At 39.2% G+C, this 23756-nt stretch overlaps 1 protein-coding gene across 3 annotated transcripts in view; it reads right to left on the reverse strand.

Moving 5' to 3' along the window:
* Positions 1–201: 201 nt before the first annotated feature.
* LOC124864702 (transient receptor potential cation channel subfamily M member 4-like) overlaps positions 202–23756 on the reverse strand; it is a 64257-nt gene continuing 40702 nt past the window's right edge. The window contains exons 14-28 of one of the 3 annotated variants that reach the window (XM_047359578.1): positions 23466–23595; positions 22689–22834; positions 21441–21553; positions 20023–20118; positions 19885–19934; positions 17069–17301; positions 16709–16824; positions 13180–13312; positions 9822–9996; positions 8637–8802; positions 8367–8548; positions 6518–6650; positions 2229–2301; positions 1949–2054; positions 202–1451 (exon numbers count right to left, since the gene is read on the reverse strand). In XM_047359578.1, coding sequence (XP_047215534.1) covers positions 1962–2054; positions 2229–2301; positions 6518–6650; positions 8367–8548; positions 8637–8802; positions 9822–9996; positions 13180–13312; positions 16709–16824; positions 17069–17301; positions 19885–19934; positions 20023–20118; positions 21441–21553; positions 22689–22834; positions 23466–23595 — 1839 coding nt within the window. In that variant the 3' untranslated portion in view covers positions 202–1451; positions 1949–1961. Of the gene's footprint in view, positions 1785–1948; positions 2115–2228; positions 2302–6517; positions 6651–8366; positions 8549–8636; positions 8803–9821; positions 9997–13179; positions 13313–16708; positions 16825–17068; positions 17302–19884; positions 19935–20022; positions 20119–21440; positions 21554–22688; positions 22835–23465; positions 23596–23756 lie in introns of those variants that run through there. The other 2 variants (XM_047359577.1, XM_047359579.1) reach the window with 2 other exon arrangements.

Here is a 23756-nt window from a genome sequence, read left to right on the forward strand (position 1 = left end):
ACAAGTGACAGAGAAATATTTACATTTTACCTTGGATTGAGGTTGTTTCCATCTTTTTTTGAGGTGCGTTATGTAATGTTGTATATGGCTAAATTTCTAAGTGATTTTAAACTTAGCTGATCCTGAGAGAAGCAGTGGAGTAGTAGAGAGGTACCGGGAGATTTTGTCATGATGTATGCAAAGAAGCACCCAAGTCCAGAGTGAAATTGGCGAAAATGAAGTTTTTAATACTAATAAAATGCAAAACATAGACACAGGCACAAGGAGATCTGAGCATGGAGAGAAGGAAAAAGGGCATTGTTACGGACATAAAACAGGCAGGCAAACAGAAGAATCCAGCAGGGAAACAAACAGGTGCAGGCTATGTACTATTTAAGGCGGCTGAAGTGATTGCATATGGCTGTGGCTGAGGATGGAAGACTAATAAACATAAATGAAGCTGAACAGAAAACAAAAAAACCTAGAAAAAATATCTAACATCTTTTTTTAAATATTTGTTTTGCTGCACTAATGGACTTGATCTTGTCATCTTATGATGACAATTTCATTTCATTTGAGTTATTTATATAGCGCCAATTCATAACACATGAAATCTCAAGGCAGTTTAAAAAGTCAATTCAATCAAATCATACAGATTTCAAGTCAGGAACATACATTTAAATTGATCCTAATTATCAAAAAATTTAGTGAAATACAGTATATTATTCAAATGTGTTGAAAATTGTCTATCTAGGGAAACCCAGCAGATTGCATCGAGTCGGTGACCTACAGCATTCAACCGTCCTGAAATCAGGCAGAAAGGTTCCAGCCCTGCACAGGTTGTTGTGTCTGGGACTCGAACCAGGGGACCGCTGTTTCGAGGGCTGGAGCCTCTTTACATGGTGGAGCACCACCGCTAACAGATATCTAACAGAAAAATATCTAAAATCTAAAATGATGAAGAACAAAACAAAAGAATGAGCTAACAAGAAAAACACCTAGTAATGAAAAGCATAGGGAAATTAGCTGAAGAAGGCACTATCTGAAAAACATAACAGGGGTATGATCAAAATACACAGTCAAATAAAAATCAAAACCCAAATACCTCCACATCGTGGCACATCTTGATTGCTTCAGGTTTCAGTCTATTAGAGTCTTAAGATATTGTGTAGAAACAAGTCAGCTATTCCTTTTTTTGTATTTGTCATTATGGGGTACATAGAGTAAGAAAGAAAAAAGTTCAGAAAGACTTTTAACATTCAAGTAATTTCCATTATGTACAGGAAATCCTTAGGTGAAGCACCAATGAATTCAGACAGCACTTAGTGTGATCTTGACAAGGCCAGGAATTCTATATTTATTCAAGGTAGTGTTTGGTAAGAGAAAAGGCTAAAGCTGGCTAAAGCTGCTCCCCAATAACCAGAGACCCGCACTGGGAGGAATGGACCTTCAGACTCTGGCAGATTCTAGCTCTAAAAACAAACAAAAAAAGAGAAAATATTGATGTTCTCATAAGAAATGCCTCATATCAAACACCCCTGTAAAAACAGAAAACTAAATATCATCAATGTCTTGACTGAACTGTCTTTAAAAAAGTATACATCATTGACCCATGACTGTGGTGTTCAAAACAAGCCTTTTAGTGTTTAAGTAGACGTTTAAATTTAGCCAGGAGGCTAAGGCTAATCAAGAGGTTGTTGTGTTCAGAGGTGGTCCAGAGATGTTAAATGCCTATGACAGAAATGTCATTCTGCATGTGCATGTATGTGATTCTGAGGATCAACTTGGAAGCAGTGGTGCAACATCTACAACAAAATGACAAATAAAAAAAATTAAAAAGAGTAATTAGGTGAAACCTCATTTATATACAACCTTTCAAGACATAGATGACAACGTGCTGTACAAAAGAAAAACTGTACATCAATACAGTAAAGACAAAACAATAAAAAAAAAAAGTGCTTTAATTTACCTTCTATTCTATTCTATTGGAGTGGAGGAGGCCGGATGTTACCGACCACATTACTTTGAGATAGAGCTTCAGTCATCCAGGAGAGGGCGCTGCAGCAGTACTGCAACTGGGGAAGAGATTGATTCATGATAGAGATGGATGAGTGCTAAAAAGGCAGAACTGACAGCTGCACAGAAAACACACACACACACAATTCCATTGTGTTACAACTATCTGATCAAGACTTGTGAAACTATGGAAACTTGTGCAAGACATAAAAGTATATGTAGGTGTTGCTGACCTGTGTCTCAAGTAGACGCAGCCTTTGGTCGTGGTTTCGGATTTCTGTCATCTGCTTCAGAACACTGTCCACCCTGCAGAAACACAACACAGCACAAAAATCAGTTTATCTTAAATAGATTTTCTTGTACTTCAAAGTCTTGTATGTCTCTCACTTTCTGCTTTCAGCTGCATCAGAATCTCCTCTCTCTTACTGCAAAAACAGTATTCAGCTATGATTTTTTTTCAGATTTCATTTGATTTTTTCTTTACATGATCGGTTTTGATGCTTCTCTTTCTTCAGTCGCTCTTATTCTCTTACCTCTTCTCCATCTGACCACACACAATGTGCTCCACAGCCCTGGTTAGCTTTGGACCTTTTCCAAAGCAGTTATTAATGCCTGAATTACATCACAAATTAAATAAAAATTTTTTTTTCCAAAAACCTAACATTTATTTTTCATTTCATAGTTCCAGACCCTGCTTCTCCTCACATACTCCCACTCTGAGCTACCATCTGTTTGTTGATAAGATGCCCTGACCTTATGATTTATTTTTATTTTTTGGGTTTTTGAGGCACTGTTGGCCTTTATTTATTCGTAGCTTAACAGGAAGAATTGCAGAGAAGGGTCACTTAAAGCACAAAGAGAAGGGGAAGACATGGCTCACGAACTGAACTCAGAACAGCTTCACCAAGGACTAGAACCTCCTGCTGTGGTACACCTGCTCTACTACTGAGCCACTCGGTGCCCCTTTACTGAATATTGTTCATTACTTTGCTTTGTATTATTCGCCTCTGTAAGATTCTCAGATTGTTGTTGTTTTTTCTGTTAATTTAGTTCATTTAATAAGGTTTACCAATACACTTTCACCTTATAGGCATTCTTGTAAATCCTGAAAGAAAAAGATTTTCACAGACATGAGCTTTAAAAAAATTACTCAGTTCTGGGACCAAATGAACTGTTAAGTGGAAGACCATGCTAAAGACTTAGAGGAATACACAAAATATGAGTAACAGATGTCTTCTTATGCTCTGTGAGCAAAAGATGTCCATTTGCCATTTGTATTATTTAAAAGGCATTAAAATAAATAATTTGTTGCTAGAATGTTACTGGCTGTTTCTGCAGTTGTTTGTGCTCTTTTTAATCCCCCGGCCAGCTGGTCACATAGCACTTAGACTGAATGTGCTATATATCTATATATATATATATATATATATATATATATATATATATATATATATATACAGTACAGACCAAAGGTTTGGACACAACTTCTCATTCAAAGAGTTTTCTCTATTTTCATGACTGAATATTGTAGCTTCACACTGAAGGCATCAAAACTATGAATTAACACATGTGGAATTATATACTGAACAAAAAAGTGTGAAACAACTGAAAATATGTCTTATATTCTAGGTTCTTCAAAGTAGCCACCTTTTGCTTTGATTACTGCTCCGTACACTCTTGGTATTCTGTTGATGAGCTTCAAGAGGTAGTCACCTGAAATGGTTTTCCAACAGTCTTGAAGGAGTTCCCAGAGATGCTTAGCACTTGTTGGCCCTTTTGCCTTCACTCTGCAGTCAAGCTCACCCCAAACCATCTCGATTGGGTTCAGGTCCAGTGACTGAGGAGGCCAGGTCATCAGGCGCAGCACTCCATCACTCTCCTTCTTGGTCAAATAGCCCTTACACAGCCTGGAGGTGTGTTTGGAATCATTGTCCTGTTGAAAAATAAATGATGGTCCAACTAAACGCAAACCGGATGGAACAGCATGCCGCTGCAAGATGCTGTGGTAGCCATGCTGGTTCAGTATGCCTTCAGTTTTGAATAAATCCCCAACAGTGTCACCAGCAAAGCACCCCCACACCATCACACCTCCTCCTCCATGCTTCACGGTGGGAACCAGGCATGTAGAGTCCATCCGTTCACCTCTTCTGCGCCGCACAAAGACACGGTGGTTGGAACCAAAGATCTCAAACTTGGACTCATCAGACCAAAGCACAGATTTCCACTGGTCTAATGTCCATTCCTTGTGTTCTTTAGCCCAAACAGGTCTCTTCTGCTTGTTGCCTGTCCTCAGCAGTGGTTTCCTAGCAGCTATTTTACCATGAAGGCCTGATTCACACAGTCTCCTCTTAACAGTTGTTCTAGAGATGTGTCTGCTGCTAGAACTCTGTGTGACATTGACCTGTTCTCTAATCTGAGCTGCTGTTAACCTGCGATTTCTGAGGCTGGTGACTCGGATGAACTTATTGTCAGCAGCAGAGGTGATTCTTGGTCTTCCTTTCCTGTTGCGGTCCTCATGTGAGCCAATTTCTTTGTAGCACTTGATGGTTTTTGCGACTGCACTTTGGGACACTTTCAAAGTTTTCCCAATTGTTCGGAGTGACTGACCTTCATTTCTTAAAGTAATGATGCCACTCGTTTTTCTTTACATAGCTGCTTTTTTCTTGCCATGACATAAATTCTAACAGTCTATTCAGTAGGACTATCAGCTGTGTACTGTATCCACCTCCTGCACAACACAACTGATGGTCCCAACCCCATTTATAAGGCTTGAAATCCCACTTATTAAACCTGACTGGGCACACCTGTGAAGTGAAAACCATTTCAGGTGACTACCTCTTGAAGCTCATCAACAGAATGCCAAGAGTGTGCGGAGCAGTAATCAAAGCAAAAGGTGTCTACTTTGAAGAACCTAGAATATAAGACATATTTTCAGTTGTTTCACACTTTTTTGTTCAGTATAAAATTCCACATGTGTTAATTCATAGTTTTGATGCCTTCAGTGTGAAGCTACAATATTCAAAGTCATGAAAATAAAGAAAACTCTTTGAATGAGAAGGTGTGTCCAAACCTTTGGTCTGTACTGTATATATATATAGTCAGTCAGTCATTTTCTAATGCTTATTCCATAGTGGGTCATGGGGGAGCTGGTGCCTATCTCCAGCAGTCTATGGGCAAGAGGCAGGGTACACCCTGGACAGGTGGGAGGAAGCCAGAGTACCCAGTGAGAACCCACGCATGCACAGGGAGAACATGCAAACTCCATGCAGAAAGACCCCTGGCTGGGAATTGAACCCAGGACCTTCTTGCTGCAAGGCAACAGTGCTACCAACTGCGCCACCGTGCAGCCCTATATATATATATATATGACTATTATATTATAATAGTCACACAGTTTTTGTCATCTTATATAAAAGTTGAATTTTCCACCTATTTTGTTGAAGTTTTGTTGGGATGCAAATCTGCAAATCTTATTATTTAAAGGTGGGCGCAACAGAAAAAGTTTGAGAACTACTGACCTAAACCGCTGATAATTTATCTTTTTACTCTGTTATACACACAGCTCTACTGACTGGGAATGTTTAACATGTTTTGTAAAGGTCAGTACTTGTTTCACACAGAACATTTATAGGTGGGGCACTAAGATGGCAGAAGTCAACTTTGGACTTGGTCAATCTTGTAATAGCCTGTAGCTTCAGCCTACAAGATCAACTAATCTGGAGTTATACTAAATTAAACTGCCAAGTGAGTTGTCTGCTGCAGGTACGATAAGAAATGCTTCGAAAATTTTAAAAGAACCCTACTTCAAAAATCTTTTATTGTTAACGCTGACTGGTGAATTCAAATTGAGCTCTAAAATGATGTGAGGTGATGGATATTTCCCTTACCTGTGTGCAGAACATTAATTGTTTACCTCAGTTCTAGCTTTGCCACTTCTAACTCTGTGCTCACTGAGGTTCCTTTTAGATTATAAACACAAAATCTCCTGACATTTCCAGTGGTAAAGTTTTTCCATAGAAAACTACACAGATGTTTCACTATTTTACTATGTCTGAAATTAATTCTAAACATTGGACCAAATGCATTTCATGGAGCAATCATGGAGCAACTTTGGCAGACTGTAGGTAATCTAGAGTTCTTGCTATGATGAGGACATCTGGTGTTTTTACTTCTCTTTCTCAGGGATTTTAAAAAATCTTTTATTATAGTAACATGAAAAGAAAATCAAATCATTTGTAAAATGTATCGCTTGTATGTATGAGAAAATGTTTGGATTTTAATTCATAATTTTACATTTCACAACAAAAATTAAATAACCTACTATTTTTGTTTTTTAAATCATGCTCCTGGAAATTAAATCACCTGATTTAAACATAGACGAACCACACAGGTAATCTCGTCTTTGTCATATTCTGAAGGAAATGTATTTATAATCTTTCACCATTCATCCTGTTAAACTGAAAGGTCATAAAATGATGGTCAGCTCTAACCTTTACATGTTTTAAAACAAGAAACAACTCACTTAACAGAAGTCCGCTGAAGTCGTGCTGTGTCGGTCTCTTTCTGCTGCTTATTCTGAGCAGACAGGAAGTCCTCTTTCTGCACAGCCTCCCATGCATTCAGGTGGCTGGCTGTAATGCCTGTCACCTCCAAAACTGAGGATAAAAAAGATCAATAAATGGATGGTGGTGAGAGCAGAAGGAGACATGCATATTTGGACTATGCGTATAAGTCATAAGTATCTTCAGAGACATCCTATAAGGACTGTGTGGAATGCTGCTGCTTTGCTACACTAGCTCCAAAAAGTCTTCACGCTCCTTAAACAGCATCTAGCTGTGTGTAATTTAGCTGTAGATGTTCTGTTTCTGCTCTCAGAGATGTGTTATAGAACACCAGAGAACAAGTAGCATCATGAAGACCAAGGAACACGGAAGACAGGTCAAGGACAAAGGTGTGGAGAATTTAAAGCAGAGTTAGGTTCTAAAACAATATCACAAGCTTTAAACATCTCCCAGAGTTCTGTTCAATCCATCATCTGAACATGGAGAGAGGATCGACCAACTGCAGACCTACCAAGACATGAGGGTCCACCAATCTAAATAAACTAAATAAAGATGGTAAAGATGATGGTAAACTGACAGGCTGGGAAAGGAGGGCATTCATCAGAGAAGCAGCCAAAAGGCCAACTCTGGAGGAGGTGCAAAAATCAACAGCTCAGGTGTGAGAATCTGTCCACAGGACAATTATTAGTCGTGCACTCCACAAAGCTGACCGGCATTCTTGAAGGAAAGTCATGTAATGTTCACAGTTTTTTACAAGCCATCTAGGAGACACAACAAACATATGGAAGGATGTGCTCTGGTCGAATGAGACTTAACTTTTGCTCACATGCAAAATAATCTAACTTGTCTTTAAACTGGTCCATGCAAACATGAGCACATCTCACCTATCTTGTTCTACCTTTATTGACTTTGGCACTGAATAAATTTTAACATCCTTGGCTTATAAATGCCTAAATGGTCTCGCTCCTCTGTACCCTTCTGATTTTCTCCAGCCTTATCTTCCTTTGTGGATGCTTAGATCAGTCGGCCAGCTGCTTTTAGGTGTCCCATAAAAGGCCCCAAAACTTTGGAACACATTGCCTTTAAATATTAGACAGGCATCCTTGTTTCCTGTTTTAAGTATTTAAATTTGCAGTGAAGGGGGTTCAACAAAGAACTGACTCAGGAGAGCTGAAAACAAAAAACATTTCACATTTTCATTTGTAAAAAAAGTTGAAAACCATATAGCCTGTTTTTTTTTCTACTTCATAATCATGTGTTGCTTTTTTTTTAGTAAAATACAATAAAGTTTATGGTTTGACTCTAACAAAAAAAAAAAAAAAACCTTTGTGAGGAACTGTGTAAGACTATCTGCAGGGAGATTTTATCTAAACTGGTCCTTTCAGCATGTTGTTGATTGCTGCTGGTCTTCTACTTATCCAGCTCTTTTTGCTCCTAAATCTCAGTATAGACCCTTCTGGTGCAAGTACATGCCAGTGCAGCAACATCACAATCAACACAGGTGTAGCCAGGCCTGCTAAAATAGAGGGACAAACGGGGTGGGGTTGGGTCAGTGAGCACTGTAAAAGTCAGAGCAGAGCAGATGAAAGAGATTTGGAAGCAGCTGCCTGCCATGGAGGAGAGAGACACAATCGAACTCAGAGTTTTATTTAACTGCATCGCCAACTCCGTCATCAACACCTCCACTTTAAACAATGCGAAACAACCTGTCGGCAGGCCTGAGTGTAGCTTTGAGAAGCCTCTTCTTATACAGCTAAACATTAGTCCTTTTTGCAGACGTCCCCTGCTTTTTACTTGCTAATGTCTCACCAAAGTGCTGACTCTTGAGAGAAGGAATCTTGCGGATGTGTCTCTTGATAAGAATGTGGAGATGGGAGAAGATGATGAAAGGTGGTGCCAGGCAGGGTCTGGAGTGGTACTCCACAATGATGTTGTAACGCTGAAACTTCCAGTAGATGTCACTGTGTTCCTGTACTTTGGAGAAAGTGTAGCTGCAGGCGGAACATGAAAGCATGAAAGAAAGTTGATCCTAGAAGTACAGAATAATGAGATTATGATTGATGTAAAACATCTGGGTACCTGAACATGGCAATGAGTAGGTTAACCAGCACTATGTTGGTAAACAGCAGATAGATGACAAGGAGGATGACAACAAGCCAGTTTGCATAGATACTCAGACATGGTTCTGCTCCTGCCTCAATTTCTGTACGGTTGTCAGTGCAGAGAGGTTGTAACAGTTTGTCAGCTAGAATGAAGAACATCAGAGGACCATCAGTAACCGACCTTCATAGATCTCAGTGATATAAAAATCCAATTGTCCAAGTTACTTTTATAGTTAATAGTCTAATTTTAAATTATTTTCAACAGACTGCAATGCACACTGATTACCAAAGGCTACCTGGGTAATCACTAATGCAACACAGTAGTCAGTTTAACATGTCAACATGGTAATCATTTCTTCTTTTTCTTTTTAAATCATAGTAAAATCCTGTTTTACGGGGACTAATATGTCAAAGACACAGTGTAACACAGAAGGCTGGAAAATAGTTTCAGTGCTGTTTTTATATCTTCTTATACATAGCTGTTAAAGAGAAATCTGAGTGAGCTACAGCCAATCAATGTTTTACGGAAACGGTAGATTGGAAATCGGCCACAAAGTTTCATTGACAAAGTCATGCTCATACAGAATTGTAGGTCAGCTGAGCCAAATCGGAACATTTGTCAACTTGGATGTCAGAAAACTAACTGACAGAATGAGAAAAAATGACCTTATACTTTTCCACTGGAAACAAAAACCAGAGGTCAATGGGAATGAGGCAGGGTCCACCCTGGACAGGACACTAGTCCATCAAATGATTACCCAAAGAGAATCTGCGTATGCATGGTAAAGGCATCAAACTCCATGCATGAGTCAGGCTGGGGATTCAAACTCAAGACTTGTTCCTCAAAGGCAATGATGCAAACTAATCTGCAATGTGTAGGGCCATCTTAAAAATGTTCACAAAATCTTACTTTAGTAAAGTATGAGTAAGACGTGTTGGACAACCATCCATCTATGGAACACCGGTTTCATATCTTTAAATTTATTTAGTCATTTCTTAGAACTGCACCATATTGATATACAACAGCTAATGACATTATATAATGTCATAATTTCAATTCTAGATGTCAGTAGTAATTTTGAAAGGTATTTCATTGTAAGACAGAATGACAGGAAATCCTATATTATATAATATGTATTTTATGATCTGTAAAAATACTTACCATCCATTTCATTAATAGGGATTTGTCCAAATATGTGCAAATATGGCCTGTAGAACACTCTGCGGAAAATCCAATTGGGTCGGGGGTCGTATGTGAAAAGGAGAGCCTGATGGGCCACTCCATAGGCCGCAAGCCAAACACCCAGGAAGAAAAGGAAGAAAAAAAGATCTTTCACCTAAGGGCAACAAAGGAAGATAAGTGTGGGAGGTTGGTGGAATCCTGTGAAGTGACTCAGTGAGGGACTTCAGAAGCATGTAAATATGACCCCGATTATGCATGTTCCATTTAAAAAAAATGTTTTCTCTAAAACTAACTTTATTTTCATACCTGTACAGAAAAGTGTGGATGCTTACGAACAACTTGGGGTAAGTGGTGATGAGGAGGTGCCCTGTGCATAACTATTGTGGTGAAAAAATCTGATAATTCCCTTGCTATGTCACCTAATATTGTCAGACCTGATGAAAGTATCCACTTCCTCTCCCTGTTCCTTCTGCTGCAGCCGTCTCAAAGATGGTTCTCAGATTAGGGAGACAAGATAAAGATGCCATTCTAGGCCTTGAATTCTATCAACATGCCCGGGAAGGATTCCCTAGATCCAAAATATATTAAAGCTGATTTGAGTGACGGTCACCGATCTCTTCCTTTGTTAAATACGAATATTTCAGTAAGTCACTGCTCTAATTGATCCCAAATGTTTTCTATCAGGATAAGGTCAGGACTCTACACTCTAAAGACCAGTCAAGCTCTCCCATGGTAAACTTGTTTATCTATATCTTTCTGGTACTTGCCTTTTTCACTGTTGCACATTCAAGTTGGAACAAGAAAGGACCATCCATAAACTGTTCCAGCAAAGTTGGGGGTACACAATTATCCATAATGTATTGGTATGCTGCAGTATTAAGAGTTCCATTTAATAGAATTAGTGCCCCTTTTTATCAAGTAAGTAATTTTTATAGCACCTTTTACAGACAAAAATCACAAAGTGCTTCGCAAAAACAATTTTTATTATAAAAACAACAAATTAAGTAAAAGCCTGTCTAAATAAGTACATCTTTAGATGTTTTTTAAGATTTAGTAGAAAACATGGGGCACATTGATAGTGGAAGGGAATTCCAGAGCCTTGGAGCCATCGTCTGAAAAGCCTGATCTCTATGGGTCTTGAAATGAGTCCAAGTCTCCACAAAGCAAAGAATATTACAGTCCCGTGTGTCATTTTAGAAACGTACCCTGGCCCATACCTCATCCACCTTATTGTCCAAGGAATAAACATTAGCAAGCAAGACACAGGTGGACAATGTGGTCTCGGTCTCAATTGGTTTCGGACCCAACTTGTCTCCCTCTGTGCTTCAGCGTCCTTTGCTGAGGTAAGTTGTGTGTTGCTCCATGTTTAAGAATCCCTGATGGCCAGGTGGAGCTTTCAAGTGCACTAGAATGGGCTTGTTCAATAGTGTGTGCAATGTTAAATAGTGTATCACGCTCATAACAGATTAAATGACCACTGATGGCACCGTATGAATCAAAATAAAACGTTGCTAGGAGGATTAGTGGAATCCCGGAACTACAGTGAAATCAGGGTGATGTAGTTTGATCAGTCATTTCTTTCTGGGTAAATGGGCCAAACACAGAAAACTCTGAATGTCAAGAAATCTTTCAAAATGATCAGTTTTATGTGTTGTGCAGCTTTCTTAAATACTATTGCAATCCAGGGTTCATATTTGGAGCTGTCTGAATGAACAAAGATTGAAGGTGCTTATAGGTCTTTTAGCGGAAAACGCAATTATATTGCTTCCATTGAAAGACACAAGGCATTTGTTTACATGATATACAGTGTACTCATTTTTGTCACAGGGATGTGTTAAATACATTTATATGTTTACAGAATATGTTCAGTTTACCATAATGACGTATGATTCCAACATGAAACATGTGAAATAATTGTGGTTTTACTCCAACAATGTTGAATGAAAATCTCAATTTCCACAGTTAAATCAAAGGGATCCTAATGTCAGTCAGTCAGTCATTTTCTACCGCTTATTCCATAGTGGGTCGCGGGGGAGCTGGTGCCTATCTCCAGCAGTCTATGGGCAAGAGGCAGGGTACACCCTGGACAGATCGCCAGTCCATCGCAGGGCAAGACACAAACAACCACGCACACACTCATTCATACACCTAAGGTCAATTTAGAGTGACCAATTAACCTAACAAGCATGTCTTTGGACTGTGGGAGGAAGCCGGAGTACCCGGTGAGAACCCACACATGCACGGGGAGAACATGCAAACTCCATGCAGAAAGACCCCAGGCTGGGAATCGAACCCAGGACCTTCTTGCTGCAAGACAACAGTGCTACCAACTGCGCCACCGTGCAGCCCCGGGATCCTAATGTATTCATTTTAAATGCTATTCTGCATTTTGCGGCCTGTTACAGTTCAAATACCACAGAAACAGATACAAGTTGATCTGGTTGCATGCTGTCTGCGCACTTAGCCGCTGTTTAGTCTCTTCTCGAAGCATATTTTAGTGATCTTTGAATCATGTTTCAAAGATAACTATGCCGGCGGGGGTCTTCGATCAGTTTATGAATCTTCTGATCTTCTTGTATCAGACAGATTTCCAGCTTTCAAGCTCTTCTGGGAATGGCTGTGTGGAGGAAAAGTTCGCCTGCAAGTTTTTGTCTCCAGATATGCGCCTTTGTTGCGTCATCCCGTGAGAGACGCTGGAAATGGCTGCAAAAACTTTGTTTCCTCAGCTTTTTATAGCTCCGATGATGTCAGCTTGTCAACATGTTGTCAAATGTTAGGGCAAATACTGAGCTGCGCATGTTGAACTGCGCAGCCCAGTCGGTCTATCCGACCAAAATGGATGACCTCGACACCCCAGATGGCGACCTTGAGTGAGTTTTTGGCTATTTCTGTTTCCTTTACACTTATACTGAGCCTGGTTCTGCTGGAGGTTTCTTCCAGTTAAAAGGGAGTTTTCCTTTCCACTGTCGCTGCAAAGTCAATGCAAGCGACTTCTCACTATCTCTACATGCTCATCCAGGAGGAGTGAATGCTGCAATTCACTGACTCGATGCAATCTGCTGGGTTTCCTTAGATAGAAATACCTTGAATTTGATTATTAGGATAAATTACAATGAATGCACCTGACTTGAAATCTGTATGATTTGACTGAAATTATGTTTTAAAGTGCCTTGACACAATGTGTTGTGAATTGGCGCTATATAAATAAACTGAAACAAATTGAATATTCCTTATAAATGTAAACATATAGTTTCAAAGATTTCAAACTTTTTCTGCACACTTCAATATAATTTCTCTTTAAAAAAATATTTTTATTAGTTGTGAGCAGTTCCGTTACCATTTTTCCAAGAATGATGATTTTGGGTCCAAGTTGTTTGTGGATGGCAAAGATATGGATCAGGCGCAGTGTGAAGACCATGTAGTCTATGGACATCACAGCTCGCCCAAGTTTAAATGACCAGGGAAACATCCTGCAAATAAAGCAATCGGTTATTGATCTTATTTTCCTTAAGGCAGTGCACTATACATTGTATTACATGTATATTGATATCAGAATCAGCTTTATTTGTCACGTTTGTGCACACGAACAACAAATTTGGCTTCGTTTCCAGTTGCTCTAAATAGCAATTGGAACCGGAGCCAAAACTGTCTCCATTTAGAGGGACAGTTTTTTTCTGAAACTGAAAGGGAAATAAAAAACAAAATCTGTATGTAAATATACAGTGTTTTCATGAAAAAGAAGGACATGGTTGAAGTGTGCAAATATGCATGGTATCTATCTGGGCCCTCTAACTCTGAAGTGAGTGGGGGCGCAATGTGCACTGTGGAGGGTGTTTTTTGGAAGTCCACCATCATCTCCACATTGCTCCAGGTGGTTCTGACCACACAGTGTTGATGGTTTGTGTGTTGGAGAAAATTCTCCCCAGCTTCTCCTGCTGCTGCTGGTCATACAAGCTGGCGATCCACTGAAAGGTAGAGGCCAGTACTTTTACGCTGGGTGAGCTTCAGGTGGAGGATGTCTGGCTTGATGGTGCTGAAGACTGAGCTGAAGTCTACAAACAGGATCCTGGTGTACATCCCTGGGTGGTCTAGGTGGAGCAGGATGAAATGTAGTCCCAAGTTGACTTGGGACTACATTTCATCTGCTGCTGACCTGTTTGCCCAGTAAGCCAACTGCAGGGGATCCTGCAGATTTCATGACCACAGATGTCAGGACGACAGGTCTGTCTGAACTCATTAAACCCCGCAATGGTGTGTTTCTTGGGGACTGGGATGATGATGGAGTGCTTGAAGCAGGTGGGAACCTCACACAGCTCCAGTGACTGAAGAAGAAATGAGTGAACATATTGGGCCAGTTGGTTAGCACAGGCTTTCAAGACAAGAAAGGGAGACATTATTAATTCCGGCAGCCTTCTTGATGTTTAGATGCTGAAAAAGCCTTTTTACATCTTCCTCAGAGATCTTAAGTCCAGACAGGGGGATCTAAGCAAAGGATGGCGGTTGGTGCATTGATAGCTTTTGTTTTTGAATGCGATGTGGAGGAGCTGGTGGGAGGTGTGAACATCTTCTTTTAAAACCTGCAGTAGAAGCTGTTGAGGATTCAACTCAGGGTGGAGGTGTAGGCAGTAAGGTTTCTCAAACCATTCCAAACTGAAGCTAGATTGTTAGCTGAAAAGCTGCTTTTTTAGCTTCTTGCTGTAGCTTCTCTTAGCTGCCCTGGTACAGGTTCCTTATAGTGTTTGTAGATTTCAGGAAAAACAGGAATAGGTCAATCATCTCCTTTTTTGTTCACAATCAAGATAAGCTGACTGTTTCCACACCATGCCACAAAGTGGTCCACCATCTCCACGTACTCAGCTTCTTGTTCATCTTGGATGCACCTCATGATAACAGAATCATTGAGTATTTCTGCAGATGACAGGAGTGTAACTTGTACTAAAGGTCTGAGGTAAGCGAAAAGGAATAGTGAGAGTACAATCCACTATGGTGCTCCTGTGCTGCTGACCACCTGGTTTGACCTACAGCCCTTCAGTTTTACAAGCTGTGGTCTGTTTGTCAGCTAGTTAATGATCAAGGTGATTGTTCAGGCCTCCACCTGAGTCTTCTGGAGTTTCTTACGAAGCAAATCAGGCTGAATTGTTTTAAAGGTACTGAAGAAATCAAAGAACATGATCCTCACAGTGCTGCCTGCTTTGTCCAGATGACAGTCAGTTGAAGCAGGTGTATGATGGCATCTTTAACTCATGTCACTGATGTCCTCTCCATGTGGCTGGCACAGTGCACTCCAGTCTTTAGCCTCAAAACATCCCTGCAGGGTTTCTTTATTACAGGTTGCCTCTGAACAATGGGTTTATATTCCAAGCAAAGGAAAACAGGGTTGTGATGTGATTTACATAGATACGGTCTTGCAGTGGGGATGTATGAGTCCTTGACATTTGCATCAAACAAATCCAACATTTTGTTTTCTCTGGTAGAGCAGCTGACAAACTGTTGAAACGTTGGAAGTGTAATAGATTGTGAGGCAATGATCAGACATTGCCACAAATTCATTGGGGTGTTGCGTCTGTACCTCAGGAACAACCAATTGGACAACATCATCACATGCAGTGTCAGTTAGAGCAAATGGTGCAATGTAAGTGATTCCAAAATAACAATGGTAAACTCTCTCGGTAAATAATATGATACAACTTATATTACTAACAGTTTAATATCCAGGCTGTAGAGGCAAAACCTCACAGTAACATGTGCTGGATTACACCATCTGTTGTTCACAAGCACTGCTAATCAACCTCCTTTGCTTTTGCTTTTTTCCTCTGTAAATCTGTCTGCTCGTATGATCAGAAAGCCTGGCAGAGAGACTCTGTAGTCAGGAATATGAACCTGAAGCCATGTCTCAGTGAAACATATAATACTGCATTCATGATTTCTCTAGTTAGTCCTTAATAGGTTTGAAGTTCATCCAACTAGTTTCCCAACAATCTTACATTGCCTGTCATAACTGATGGAAAAGATGGCTTGAGCTTCCTCCTCCTCTCTCTCCTCTTTTCTCCTGCTCTGCATGCCACCGCCTCCTTTTTAAGTCATCTGGGATTTCAGGCTGTAGTTTAGGTATTATTTGAGCCTTAGGACGTTAATCAACTGCTCCTGGTTGTAACAAAAAAAAAAAAAAAAAAAAACAACACAAAAAAAATACCTTGTTGCTGAGGTTATACATCGTCCAAAGTTAAAAAGGTATCGGCAAAAAATTTTCTCGCTGCACAGCATCAAAATCTAAAGGGAATTATTATTCAAAAAAGCTATTTTTATCCTAAAAAGGAGGAATTAAAGTTTTAAAAAGAATATATCAGAATGAAAGTAACAGACCCACTCCAATATACTGCCACCTACAGCATCACAATTCTAAAGTTGTTCCTTTAACAATCTCAGACTTAAGGTAATGATCTAAGTTCTACAAAAAATACGCATGCAAACTGTTGTTTCTGTTTGCAATGCTACTTTTGCCAACCACAGACAGTGCTAATATAGGATTCTTAGGCCAGTTTAAGATCTCCCCTCCAAGTTCATTTTGTCATTGAAAATAATAGAATAATTTTCAGCAACTGCTTATTCATACAGCAGGGTGATGGTGCCTTTGCTCCAAATTTGATAAATGAATGAATGTTTAAGGTAGCTCTTAAAAATAAACTGAAAAAATAAACTTCATATCACTGCATTTTGTGTAACTTGTCCATAATTCCACTCGAGAACACAGACAGATGCAGACACAAAATTAACACATTTGTTTTAAAGTCCTTCTGGAAATATACCTAAAACACGATCAGCAATGAGTCTTATCTGGGTAAAGTTCGTGTAAGAACAAGAATCACCTGCACATTACAGCCAACAGAAACAGAAGAATAGCGGTGAGGTCGCACTTGTTCCAATTATCCTGGATGTATTTCTTCATTCTTTGGAGAAAAAACAAATTTCCCTCATAAGAGGTCTGTGAACAGAAGACAGAGCAGGGATTAAATCTTTTATTTAATTGGTTTGTTTAAATAAAAAATTAAACCTGTAAATATGTGAAAGTATCAAAAGTCCCTAATGGTATTTGTCCTAACAGAATAATGCTCTCCTTGCCTGCCATGTCAATTTAGGCGGAGGACCATGTCTTTCCAGGTTTAATATATTTACTAAGAAAACACAGTGTGCAACAGTGTAGATATACTAGTGTGAAAACAACCAACCTGTCGGATCTCTTCACATACTAATGTGAAGACCCAGAAGTAAAGCACAAATTCCAAAGATGAGGGTCCGTCGGGGGGTGGAGGCTTGAAATCCACCAATAGAACATAGGCAAACAGGCAAAGGAACAGGAAGTACATCAACACATTGCCCAGGAATGAGGTGACAGGCGCATACCAAAACTGTCTCCACTTTGACACAATAAATGGTCTCTTGGGTTGAATCTTCTCAGATTCTGGGTAAAAAAGAAGCACAAGAGAAAACACAGGATGAATTAAAGTCAAACCAATAAAAATGAATTGTATCAAACAAAAGAACTGAATAATATCACTATTATTCTACATTATTCAGTTTGGATGGTTTCAGATACTTTTTTCCCCATCGTACCCTATGGCACTAAGCCAGAGGAAAGTTAATTATTGTTGGTCGACTGGTCTGTCCTTTCAACACAAAAAACTAATTTTGTCACCCAGATCCCACTACAGAAATCAGTCTCAATGGTTAACCTAACTGCCTTTCAAGTAATGTGGCTGTGTACATAGTATAATAATAATGCTATTTTACTGGCAATTAGGAGAAAATTGAACTAGGACAACTGAAAGCATCAAAACAGACATGTGCATCAGTAAATTGATGTCCTTTAGTAATTGTTGGTTTAAACAATAATGTTTGACATTACTATAGATTACAATGAATCATATCCAGTCCAGCAGGTCATGGGGCATAAATCCTACAACACCTTCTGTGGTAAGATTTCACCTACAAACACTGCCAGAAATAAGAAACACAGAACCTCGACATAAATAAAAGATCTGACTTACACTCTTTACTACATCTAGAACCCCATCAATGTGACCAAGATGGAGGTGAGCCCATCAAATAGCACTTACAGCAGCTCTGGTTTACACTATCAATAATTTATCCTGTCAACTATTTATATGAGAATATTTCAACCTGGGAAGACTCACATAAAGGAGAAACGACAAGAAAACGGTTAAAGAATTTATTAATGAAAGATTATTTCTTTGGCGCTCGGACCCTGAGGGAGACGTAAACGCTGAGGATGAAGTAGGTTTGAATAAACATCTTAGGATTATGATTAGGTACGTCTTCCCCCCCTGGGATCCGATCCTGGTGGCGGTGTAGGCCTTGGTATGGAAGGAGTTGGGAGAAGGGGTGGAGGAGGGTCGAAGCACAGCAGAAGAGCGATGTTTTCCATGCAGAGGGTCGAAGCACAGCAGAAGAGTGGTGTTTCCATGCAGAGGGTCTTTAAAAGTGATGCCCTGGGAGATGATTGGCTGAGGAGGAGTGCGGACCTGCCGTTGATTGGAGCAGCCAGTGAGGAGTGATTGGACGTGGCGGGGGTGGTCAGTCTTCCATGTTGAATTTTCGCTAAACTCCATTTCATATAACAGGGGAGAACAAAATAGTGCAGTTGGTAGCACTGTTGCCTTGCAGCATGCAGCAAGAAGGTCCTGGGTTTAAATCCCATTCTGGGGTCTTTCTGCATGGAGTTCATATGTTTTCACTCTGCATGCATGGGTTCTCTTTGGGTACTCTGGCTTCCTACCACAGCCTAAAAACACGACTGCAAGGTTAGTCTCTCTGAATTGACTACATTTATGAGTATGATAAAATACAGTGATGTGAAAAAATTAGGGACAACCTCCAACAGCCTGTATGCATTGTTAACATATTTGGACATATGTAATGGGGGCTAAATTTGTAAAACATGCAATATTTAATGATATTGGTGAGTGTTGTGAAAACAATATGACTTGTGATAAATAAACAAGGTTTAGTTTTTTGGACACCAGAACAGAGGACATGATTGACATAAACCAGAGAGAATCATTGGGGCTGGTCTGCATCTCTGCAGACCCCACTGGACACAAACTGTTTAGAGCTTTACCTCAAGGTCGGTGTTACAGAGCGCTTTTTGCAAAAACCAGCCACCTTCTATCACATGCTGTCTCTTAAATGAACATAATGAACACCTCATAGCCTGAGTAGTCAACTACTCTGTTGTGAAACAAGATAAGCAGAGTGCACTACCACAACCTGCCTATCTTTTAGTTTTTTCTTTATATAGTAAATTGGCTGTACATACACATTTTTTTCCTCTAAGGAAATAAGACATTATGAATGACTACGCTGTGAGCGTGTAAAACCAAAATCAAATTCCTTGTTTGTGCACACAATCTTAGCCAATAATGCTGATTCTGAAAAACAGCATTCCAGGAAAAGAACCTCATACCAAAGCATGGAGGTGGAACTGTCATGGCATGGGGATGCTCTGCTACAGCAGGATCTGGCCAGTTCAGCCTAATTGAATCCACCATGGATTCTACTGTGTTTAAGGTGTTTGAGGAAAATATGAAAACATCTGTAAGACATTAAAACTGAAGCAGAACTGGACCCTGGCTGCAACACTAGAATGTCCCAATAAATATGACTCTGTTGGGGACAGGCTGAGAATTAACATATGGAAAGTCTTGTACCTAGTGAAAATGGGCAGAACATGCAAGAAACATCTCAGAATGAAAGGGAGGAATGGGACAAAATTTCCTTAGACTGATATCAGAGACTGATAGAAGGATCTAAGACCAATCTACCAGCCAAAGGGGGTAAAACAACAACAAACAACAACGGCAACAAACAAACGGGAACCTGGTGATCTTTTCCAATAATTAAAAGCACTTCACTGTTTCTATGTTTATAAATTGGGGCTCTTACTGACATGCAAGAATAGATTTTATACATTAATAATCAGAAAACTCCAGCACATTTCAACTGCAGAATGCACCTCCAAACATACCTTTCGGTTTTTTTTTCAGAGTCTTCAATTCTTCCATGTCTTCGTCACTGCTATAATAAACAAGCAAGGGATTCTATAGTTAAAAACAGGAATAAAACTATTTAACAATGGTCTAACTTATATATTGTTTGATTTTACTTTGGTATGTCAGACATGGAGAGGGCGATATTTCCCTCTATGCTGTCATTGTCTCTGACGTAGACCCCCGAAGTAATAACCTCCTCCTCTTGTTCCCTGAACACACAAATAAAACATCGAACAGATGAGACCAATGATGTGAGAGAGGTGAGGGAGAATGGAGTAGTGAGCAAGATCAGACAGAGGGGAACACAGGAAGGAAATCTAACAGGGAATCCAAAATATACAAGAATGAACTAAGAGCTTAAGAAAACAGGAATAACTAAAACTGTAACACTAAGAGAATCTAAATAAAATGGAAGAAACAGATTATATATATATATATAAAGAAACCCTGAACCCAAACACTAGGATCATGACATTAGATTAACTTTATCGGTAAATACAGATGCATGAGGATATTTTGAGCTTTATGTTTTGTCTACAGTTTCTAAATAACATTAGTTTTGTTTTTTTTAGATTTAAAGACAATTTATCACTATCAAACCATGATTTTAATTTCTTCATTTCTGCAATTGCATTTTTTGACAGTTATTCTAAGTTATTACTGACACAGACATTTTGGCAGATAACACAAACTTCATTATCTCAGGTGATGCACATTGCATGTGTCATTTACATTCATTATGAAGAACTTAGAACCCAGGAGTGATCCCTGAGGAACCCCCACAAACAATGTTCAAACACTCACAGCACACATCTCTCAGTTCTACATACTGTTGTCTGTTACTTAAATAACTTTTAACCTGGTATAACACAAGGCTAACACAAGCCTTCTCATCCAATAGTTCCAGTTGTTTATCAGTAAATCATGATTTATGTGTCAAAAGCTTTTTTGATGTCAACAAACAATAATTTTCTTATTATCAACAGCAATAGTTATTTTTTAATAGCTTCCAACAGCTTTAATAGTTGATTTTCATCTGAAACCTTATTGACTTTCACTGATTATTAATGTTTTTCTAAGAATGTTCCCAGTATACTATTAAACAGTTTTTTTCCAATACCTTTGTGAATTGTAGTAGCAGAGATATAGATCTGTAGATAGAAAATTGATGTTTTCATATTTTGTATAATGGGATTACTTTGCTGATTTAGACTTTTTTAGGGAATGAACCAGTTTGAAATAAAAGATTACTGATATACTGTAGTCGTACAGAAATCCCCTCAATCACATATTTTATCAAGAACATATCAATAACATGTCAATTAGAGAATCTTTTGATTTTTTTACAGTATCAATTATTTTTTCCTCTGTAACGACACTGAGGAACACGGAGTCTGGATTTTTATTTCTTAAATTTTTCAACTCCTGTGCATTGCTGGAGGATTCAGGGATGTATAGGATCAAATATTAATGCAAGAACAAACCCAAATACTAAACTCGCAGCTTTGCAGAACAATAAGAGACGACTGACCTGAAGCTGATCAGGTTGGTGCAGATGAGGGGAGGGATAAGGAAGGCAAGAATCAGTTTCCAGATCTCAGTAGTCCTCTCCATGTCACCCCACCAGATCTGAGACAGGAGAGACTAGAGCAGGGAGCAGCAGAATGTTAGACATATAAAAGAAAGAGGAAGGACTGATGACAGACTTAGGAGAAAATTCAATCTCCATCTAAGAATATTTCTGCAGCTAAGATCAGTCCAAGAATCTTGGAAACCTTGTGTCACTCAGCTCAGCTCACTGCTGCATTTAGAAATGTAACTAGCTCTAAGGACTATGACTACAGTACTGTGAAAAGATATTTCCCTCCTTACAGATTTCTTGTGAAAGCAACACTCATGCCTGTAGAATCCATAAATGACAGAGATATAACCTGTTGAGAACATGAAGTAGGCCAAAAGATCTCAAAAAATGACACATTTCCTGATCTAAAGAAATTCAAGAAAACATAGTCAAAGCTATTTCTTTTTTATTATCTACTCTTTCTCTTTACAATTCTGCTTAGAAACTTCCACCTTAAAAACAAAGAGACAATGCTTCTTTTAGTGTGAGAGGATGGCGATGAGCTTTTGTAGTTGAAAAAAAAACACTAGGATTTTATTGAAATGTAACCAAATAAAACTGAAGGCAACATCACACACCTCACATCCAGAAATGTTTCACCTAATTTAGGGGTGTTACTCTGACTTCCACATGTAGACAAAGATCTGAAAGAGATAACAGCTTTCTGTGTCTAATTATCATCCTCATCGAGCTAAAGAGTGAATGTGAGGAAGCTTTAGCATCTCAACGTGTTTCTGTGGTGGAGCACTAACAAGGTTCATTATGATATTAAAAAGATCTAAAGCGCAAGACAATTATGTGGAAAGTACGATCCTTTGAATAACTTGAGCAAACATAATTTGCTGAATGCAAAATGAAATGATGGAATGAAATAGAGAACAGATTGGATTAGAACTGGGTGCAAATTTGCTTTATTATCACCCTTTGCATTGCTCACATCGTTACAGTTGAGTAATGGGCATTTACAAACTAGGAATTTATTTTTTGACCTGGCCTCCAGCCTGGAGCTCTGGGTCATAAACGTCTAATACAAAACCATGTCTAAAGCTTTGGTACTCCAGAGAACCACAGTGAGAACCATTATCCACAAATGGAAAAACAAATCCATGGAACTCAAACAGTGACAACTCAGATTTTCAGCAGTGTGTATTTCTCTACCTGAACACCATGGTGGCTGAAGAACAGACGGGCGTCAGCTGCTGTGGCCATCTGCAGGCATGTAGCCCCGCCCCACAAAGGAGACTTCCTTATAAGGAGTTTGAAGGAACGGCTCTCGCTGCTTTTGTAACACTCACCAAAAACACCTGAACATACAGGAAAAACAAAAAATTTTACTTGTGGGACAGAAGCTGGGTGGGTTAACACTGGGTCAAAATCTGTCTTAGTTTGGTCATAGAAGAGACGAGAAAATGCCTTATTGTTCTTCACACCGCCATTTTGAAGAATACCACCACCTGATCAGATGTCACTGATCTTCCACAGGATGCATTAAGACATGATAAAATGGTGATATAATGATGCTTTATAATAATGGTAAAGGCCCTGGGTTGTGTTAATGACTTCTCATTAATGAGTTCTCAGAAAAAAAATAACATGGTTGACTTAAGCTAACATTAGCTTTAGCTGCTAAGTAAGCTAGTGCTAGCTATGTTTAACATTCACACTTTGACCAAACGATTGATCATAGACTTAGTAAACAGGTACATCTCAGTGAGTTAGAATATCATGCAAAAGTCAATTAATTTCTGTAATTCAATTCAAAAAGCAAATATCATAAACTGAGACATGACAGAGATCTGTTCATGATGATTATTCTGACCTTCCGCTGATGAATGTTTAGGACTATTTCCAGATTCCAAGCATTTAATTTAAGTCTTTGTAAAAACTTTTCATCACTCAGTTTTGAAGACAAGTATTTCCTGTGTGCAAACTCACCATTTGCCAGGTTCTCGAACCTCTGTGCCAATTGTTTCATGGTTTGCTTGCTGTCTGCCTCGCTCTCAAGCTTGGAAAGCTCCCTCAGTATCTTACAGGCACTAAGAGCACTCAGCACAGACTCACCTGCCTGAGATGGAAACACAGCAAGTCAATTAATACTCACTTAAATAAAACTAAATTGAAGGCAGTTTAGAAAAAAATGCAGCATTAGCACATGCAATGCTGCAGGTTCTGCTAGAACAGTCACCTTCAAATGGTCAAGTTTAAACCTAATAAGTTCTCACACAT

This window comes from Girardinichthys multiradiatus, chromosome Y, assembly GCF_021462225.1.
Source record: "Girardinichthys multiradiatus isolate DD_20200921_A chromosome Y, DD_fGirMul_XY1, whole genome shotgun sequence".
NCBI lineage: Eukaryota > Metazoa > Chordata > Actinopteri > Cyprinodontiformes > Goodeidae > Girardinichthys > Girardinichthys multiradiatus.